Raw genomic sequence first — 7,273 nt, 5'->3', positions numbered from 1 at the left:
AGCTGCGACACACAGGCATATCTGCCCTGAGGTGGGCTGCAGCCTCACACCCATACCAGGCAAAGGCCCAAGATGGGTAACAGCTTGGTGGTCCCTTCTGACACCTTAGGCAGATCCAACAGGCATGGCCAGGTGTGGTCTCATGTCTCCAGAGCCCAAACCCATTGTGGGTTAAAACAAGGATCTCAGACTTTGCCTGGAGCCTAATGATGAGTTTGCAACTGTCTGTGCTGCTGCTGGGGAGGTGGAGGTGTCTCCATTTCACTTTCTCTCCGTCTTTGCTCCTCTCTGCTTATCTTGCTCTTGGAACAGACCTGATCTCCCACCCATGTTTCCCAGGTCAGGTCTATGCTGCTGTGTGGGAAGGTGGCAGGATGGCTCGGAGGATGAGTATCAACGAGCTCGAGGACCAGCTTCTCTGTCCCATCTGCTTGGAGGTCTTCAAGGAGCCCCTGATGCTGCAGTGTGGGCATTCATACTGCAAGTCCTGCGTAGTGTCACTCTCTGGAGAGCTAGATGGGCAGTTCCTGTGCCCTGTGTGCCGCCAAACCGTGGACTGCAGCGCCTTGCCACCCAATGTCACGCTGGCCCGTGTCATCGAGGCACTGCAGAGCTGGGGTGAGGCAGAGCCCATCCCGGAGTCCTGCCCAACGCACCACAACCCCCTCAGCCTCTTCTGTGAGGCTGACCAAGAGGTGATCTGCGGGCTGTGCGGCACCATCGGCAACCACCGCCAGCACAAGATCACCCCCATCTCTACTGCCTACTGCCGGATGAAGGTTGGCAGGCAGAGGCAGCCAGGGCTCCAGGGGTGGGGGTGAAGGCACCTGCAGTGCTTGCTGGCCAAATGTCCCCTCTCCTTCAAGGGAGAGGCTGGAAATGATGCCAGTGTGGGGAGCACAGTCCCACAGCACAGCCAGGTGTGGGGCAGGGTCCCTGGGCTGGGGGGCAGCCGCTTCTCAGGCTCAGCATGTCCCCGGCTGAGCAGGCTCATGGTTTTGGTGGCTGAAATGCAGTGGAGAGAGCTTGGGGTCAGGGTGTGCCGGCGGGGCCTTTCAAGACTGTTTCCAAATACCATCAAAGAAAGTCTGAAGATAAGGGCTGAGGTGAGGTGCCGCAGGAGAACAAGGAGGCAGGGAAACAGGGGCCTCAGCCAGGCAGAGTAAACAGCTGGTGTCCCCTGCCCAGCATCACATGAAAGCCCAGGAATGGAAAAGCACAGGGCCACCCGTCCCCTCTGCTCCTGACACCAGGCAGATAAGAGCAGGAGGCACCAGAAATGCTCCTGCCCCAGCTAGGCTCCCAGCATGGGCACTGAGAGGGTGCTGCTGGCCTGGTGCTGCCTTGTGGCTGCTCGGCCAGTGCAGAGCCACCACGGGGTGTGAGAAATGGAGGGCTGGGAATGGGAGCAGAGACATGGTGCTCCTGGCAAGAGTACTTGGTCAGCAGCGTCCAGATCGGGGCCATGCTCTGAGTGCTCTCCTCCTTCTGGCAACCCCAAATCCTCTAGATCAAGAGAGTAAAGATCTGCAGGACATGCGGGGCCTGAGAAAGCTTTAGAGAAAGCTTAGGAGAACATGGCTTCTGAGGGCCATGTGGTCCTCGAGTGGCTGACAAGCACTGCCTGCAATGAAGGAGGCTGCCACAGAGGTCTGTCTTACAGAGGTGCTGTTTTTTTCAGGAGGAGCTGTCTGTGCTGCTGACAGATGTCCACCAGTACAAGAAGAACCTGGATGAACACTTCAGCAAGCTCATCAACAACAAAAGTCGCATCGCAGTGAGTGTTGTGTGCCAAGGGAGCCTGTGTCCCTGAGCCCTCTGTGTCCCACACAGCCCCTGGTGCAACCTCTGCTCCTGTTTCTCCCTGGCTCCTCTACTCCCCCTTCCCGGGGATAGCAGACAGGGCTTGTCTTCCACCCTGTTCCCTGAGGTTTGTGTTCTCCACGGAACTCAGGGATTAAACATAGACCTGTTTTCAGGAAGGGTGAAAGGGAGGTGTAGCCCTCTCTGGTGGCACAGAGGAAGGGGTGATGTAACTGGTGGCACTCCCCCTTCCCTGTTTTCGGAAGGGGTGATGTAATTCTCACCGAGAATCCTGGCAGGAGCACCACCCAGAGCTGGTTTGACCAAATGTCCTTGGAGGTGGGGAGATAAGAGATGACCCCACTTAGAACAGGCTTCCCAGTCAGAGCAACTCCGGTGGTTTCACACTGAGTTTCTGCCTGGTTTAGCTGCACGTCCATTTCCCACACAATAAATGTCTCCAAGGGGCCTCCTGGCATCCCTTCTGAGGCTAAAGCTTCCTAGTGGGCTCAGCCCAAATGCAACTGGAGCTGCAGTTCCTCCCCTTTAGCCCAGGACACAGGTTGTGCCCTGGAAGCAGAGGGGTCCAAGAGCTCTTTCAAGGCTCTGCTGAAGCTGGTTGGGACATCACGAAATCAAAATCTGGGGGAGGAGAGGTGTAAGGCGGGGTGTAAGGCATGGAGGTGAGCGGCTGAGGACAGCAGGATGAAACAACATCTAGCCTGCTATACAGAGCTGCACTTTATTTGGAAAGCCAGTGGAGGGTGGCATGGTGGAACATGTTGACATTGCTGGTGACAGCTCTGAAACTAAAAAGTGTGTGAAGGGGATGGAGGAAGGCAGTCCTGCACAGCTACTTGCTGTCTCCCGGCAGAACGAGGCGGATGTCTTCAAGTGGGTGATCCGGAAGGAGTTCCAGGAGCTGCACAGGTACATTGACGAGGAGAAGGCCACCTTCTTGGAGAGCATCGAGGGGAAGGCTGCCCAGCTCATCACCTCCATTGAGTCCCAGGTGAAGCAGACATTGGATGCCCTGCAGAGGCTTAAGGCGATGCAGAGCTCTCTGGAGGCACTCAGCAATAAAAGCCAGCTTGATTTCATCCGGGTGAGTGCACTTGCTAGTGAAGGCAGCGAGGGTCAGCCAGGCTCTCCAGCCCCGAGCTGGCTGCTGATAGCCCTGAGTAGTGGGTATCCTCACCAAGCTCAGCTGGGACAGCACAAGAAGTGACATGTAGGTGCCCTCTGTCCAGCCAGTGCTTCCTCAGGTGGGAGAGACCTGCCTCCCGCGAGAGGCGATGCCCATAGCTCTCGCAGGAGAGGAGAGCCCTGACCTCTCCAGCCCAGGGCATGGATGTGTGGAGCTGCTGTTCTGTCAGTCTCCCACCTGCCAACTCTCTCTTTCTCTTGTGTTTTACAGAACTACAGCTCGTCCCAGTTCAGGTGAGTGGTGGGACCCAGCAGCAATGGCGATGGCAGTGCCTCCACATGGGGGCTAGAGGTGCCAGGCCAGTGGGCAGCTCTGCATTGCTGGGGCAGCCTTGCATGGACACCGCTGTTGTGATGGACAGCCACGGCTACAGCCATGCACTCAGCCCCAGAAGAGGGCAAAAGCAGCTGGCGAGACACCAGTGGCTCCATCATACACAGCGGTCAGGTGAGAGCAAGTCACACACCATCCCCATCACCTGTGTCACAGTTGCCTGTGTCTTTCCAGGTCAGAGTTCCCCAGCCTGCACCCAGGCGACGGCATCTTCAGCCCAGTGTCCTTCAAGCCGTGTTTCCACCAAGACGACATCAAGATGACTGTGTGGAAGCGCCTGCACCGCCGTGTCCTGCCAGGTACCCACCTGCCCCACTGGCAGTGCACCGGGTGCCCTGACTCACTGGTGCCTGGGACAGCCGCCCCAGCCAGTGTCACGCTGCCCTGGCCTCTCTCTTGCTCTCTGCTTGTGTGCTCTTCACACCCAGGAGAGGTCCTGGAGCAGTGGCTGGCCATGTCTTGTACTGGTAGCAGCCTGCTCTGGCATAACTCTCCAGCTCCTTAAAGTTCAGCAGTACCAGCTTGCCTGGCTGTGCCAGCCCCTGGGGTCGCCTGAACCTGGACCCCTGCCTGTCGGTATGCCTGGAGCCCGCCTGCTTTCCTTCTAGCTCCAGAGACACTGAAGCTGGACCCGGTGACAGCGCATCCCCTCCTGGAGCTCTTCAAGGGTGACACGGTGGTGCAGTGTGGGCTCTACCAGCGCCGGGACAGCAACCCCAAGCGTTTCAACTCCAGCAACTGCATCCTCACCTGCAAGGGCTTCTCCTGCGGCCAGCACTACTGGGAGGTGATTGTGGGCACCAGGAACCACTGGCGCGTGGGCATCATCAAGGGCACAGTCAGCCGCAAAGGGAAGCTCAGCAAGTCTCCCGAGAATGGTGTGTGGCTCATCGGCCTGAAGGAAGGGAAGGTCTATGAGGCCTTCAACACCCCACGGGCCACCCTACCGCTGACCGCCCGGCCCCAGCGCATTGGCATCTACCTGCACTATGAGAAGGGTGAGCTGACCTTCTACAATGCTGACAACCCTGATGAGCTCAGCCCCATATACACCTTCCAGGCGGAGTTCCAGGGCCAGCTCTACCCCATCGTGGACCTGTGCTGGCCGGAACGAGGGCCCTACTCCCCCCCCATCACCCTGCCCGTGCCCACCACCAGCCGGCACCCCCAGGCACCATCCGGCCCCATCCGGCACCATCCTGCCCCAGAAGAACCCGCGAAGCCGTAGCCCAGCCGGTGGGATGAGGCTGTGGCCAGAGAAGGCTGTGGCTGAGTCCCGAGGGCCCACGGCAGAGGAGAGTCAGGCTGCGTGTAGGGTTGTACTTCCATGGAAGCCGTGGTATGGCAGAGTGAGCTTCAGCAGCACGGGAGCATCCCTCCCCTCTCCTCTAAGAGCATAAAATGTCAGTCTTGACCTGTGAATCCCCATCACCAATATAGCACGCTGACCCAAAAGCCAAAGCCATGGCTGGCCTGCGAAGATCTCCCTATGGAAAGGAGCGCCTGCCTGAAAAGCGTGAGCTGTGAGCATCCGGGGGTCTTTGTTCATATGTCTTTCTTCTGAATAAATAGTTTGTGTTAGATGAGCTGGTTGCTGGCTAACATGGGTACCGCCTCTGAGGAACTGACCGCAGTCAGAGCTGAGCGGGCAGCTGCAGTGCTCTGTGGAGGGGCTGCCAGGAGGGGAAAACAGAAGCCAAAAAAGCAGCAGCAGAGCACAGTTTGCCAGGCAGCAGTCAGCCCCCAGTGGGAGGACGCCAGCCTGCCCGGAGCAGCAGCTCTTCCAGTGCCTCAGGGATGTGAGCTGGCACAGGGAACCATGCGCACAGCCTGCCCAGCTAGGACATGTGTCCGGCAGTGTGAGGGGAGTGGGGCTGGGTGCCTGTACACAGCAGGGAGCATGGCGCAACCAGCACGGCTGCCCTGTGCACAGCCCAGGGGCAGCTCCCCAACAACCTCTTGGTGAGTCAGCGTTACCGCTAACCAGTCACTGGGGACCCATTCCTAAGGCTTGTCACCAAACTGGCCTGTGCTGACAGAGGAGAGGCTAATACACAAAATATACCATGACTAGGGTCAGTATTTATTCCTGTGCATGAAGCATCCCCACCCAATTGGGGCACCCGAATGTGGTTTTACGCGGGGTTCTTACACCCTTCAGTTGTTTGGGTACAACATGATTGGACTCATCCCTAACACCCACACCACCCATCACAGTAAATCACAGTAATACAGGCTCAGCGGGGAATGGCTGGAGAGCAGCCCCGAGGAGAAGGACCTGGGTGTGCTTATTGACGAGAAGCTCAACATGAGCTAACAATGTGCGATTGCAGCCCAGAAGGCCAACTGTATCCCGGGCTGCATCAGAAAATGTGGCCAGCAGGGTGAGGGATCCTGCCCCTCTGCTCCACTCTCGTGAGACCCCACCTGGAGTACTGCGTCAGCTCTGGAGTCCCCAACATAAGGACATGGACCTGTTGCAGCAGGTCCAGAGGAGAGCCACGAGGATGATCTGAGAGCTGGAGCAACTCTCCTATGAGGAAAGGCTGAGAGAGTTGGGGCTGTTCAGCCTGGAGAAGAGAAGGCTCCAGGGAGACCTTATTGTGGCCTTACAGTCCCTAAAGGGGCTACAGGAGAGCTTGGGAGGGACTTTTTACTCGAGCATGTAGTAATAGGACAAGGGGGAATGGTGTTAAACTGGAAGAGGGCAGGTTTAGATTAAACATAAGCTCCCCCATCCCTGGAGGTGTTCAAGGCCAGGCTGGATGGGGCTTTGAGCACCCTGGTCTAGTGGGAGGTGCCCCTGCCTATGGCAGGGAGTTGGAACTTAATGATCTTCAAGGTCCTTTCCAATCTAAACCATTCTATGATTCTATTTCACAGAGTCATAGAATCCCAGGTTGGAAGGGACCTCAGGGATCATCTGGTCCAACCTTTCTTGGCAAAAGCACAGTCTAGACAAGATGGCCCAGCATGCTGGCCAGCTGAATTTTAAAAGTGGCCAATGTTGGGGAATCCACCACTTCCCTGGGGAGATTATTCCAATGGCCGATTGTTCTCACATTGACAAATTTTCCTCTAGTGTCCACTCGGAATCTCCCCAGGACTAACTTGTACGCATTACCCCATGTCTTTTTCATGTGACCCCTTGTAAAAAGGGAGTCTCCATCTTCTTTGCTGCCACCCTTTAATACTGGAACGTGGTGGTAAGTTGTCCCCTAAGCCGTCTTTCCTTAAGGCTGAACAAACCCAGTTCTCTCAGCCTTGGTGGCCCTTCTCTGGACCCTCTCCAGCCTGTCCATATCTTTTTTGTACAGTGAAACCCAAAACTGAACAGAGTATTCCAGGCGTGGCCTGAGAAGCACTAAGTAGTGTGGAATAATGACTTCTTTGTCTCTGCAGGTGATGCCCTTGTTGATGCAACCCAGCCCCTTGTTAGCTTTCTTCACTGCAGCAGCACACTGTTCAGCCGTGTTGAGCTGCTTCTCCACCAGCACTCCCAGGCCCCTTTCCAGAGAGCTGCTCCGCAGCCGGGTAGATCCCAGCCTGTGCTGCACTCCCGGATTATGTTTTCCCGGGTGCAAGACCTTGCACTTGTCCTTGTTGAACTTCGTAAGAATGGGTCAGCCCATTCTTCCAGCCTATCCAGGTCTCCCTGCAGCGTGACTCCCCTCTCCCAAGCGTCCGCTTCCTCGCTCACTTTGGTGTCACCAGCAGACTTCGCCAGCAAAGCAGCGGGCTCTCTGCGGCCCTCTCCCCGCGGGCCTCCTGGGCCGCATGTCGCCGCAGTCGGTCTGGCTGAAGTTCCTGAGGCCGGAGGGCGCCGGCAGAGTTCAGACCCCCGTCAGGGGCCGGGACGCCGGCGTACCTCGGCACCCGTCGTCCCCCGTGGCCGCCTCTGAGCTTCCCAGCAGCCAAGCGGTCCCTGCC

General features: G+C 57.4%; 1 protein-coding gene across 1 annotated transcript in view; it reads left to right on the top strand.

The window, feature by feature from the left end:
• TRIM50 (tripartite motif containing 50) overlaps positions 1 to 7,273 on the top strand; it is a 12,532-nt gene that overhangs the window by 1,430 nt on the left and 3,829 nt on the right. The window contains exons 3-9 of the mRNA XM_009888887.1: positions 340 to 779; positions 1,682 to 1,777; positions 2,678 to 2,908; positions 3,221 to 3,243; positions 3,518 to 3,642; positions 3,952 to 4,514; positions 7,061 to 7,207. Coding sequence (XP_009887189.1) covers positions 340 to 779; positions 1,682 to 1,777; positions 2,678 to 2,908; positions 3,221 to 3,243; positions 3,518 to 3,642; positions 3,952 to 4,514; positions 7,061 to 7,207 — 1,625 coding nt within the window. The remainder of the gene's footprint in view (positions 1 to 339; positions 780 to 1,681; positions 1,778 to 2,677; positions 2,909 to 3,220; positions 3,244 to 3,517; positions 3,643 to 3,951; positions 4,515 to 7,060; positions 7,208 to 7,273) is intronic.

The sequence above is a fragment of the Charadrius vociferus genome, unplaced genomic scaffold, assembly GCF_000708025.1.
Source record: "Charadrius vociferus isolate BGI_N301 unplaced genomic scaffold, ASM70802v2 scaffold636, whole genome shotgun sequence".
Taxonomy (NCBI): Eukaryota; Metazoa; Chordata; class Aves; order Charadriiformes; family Charadriidae; genus Charadrius; species Charadrius vociferus.
This window is presented reverse-complemented; position numbering and strand designations above follow the sequence as displayed.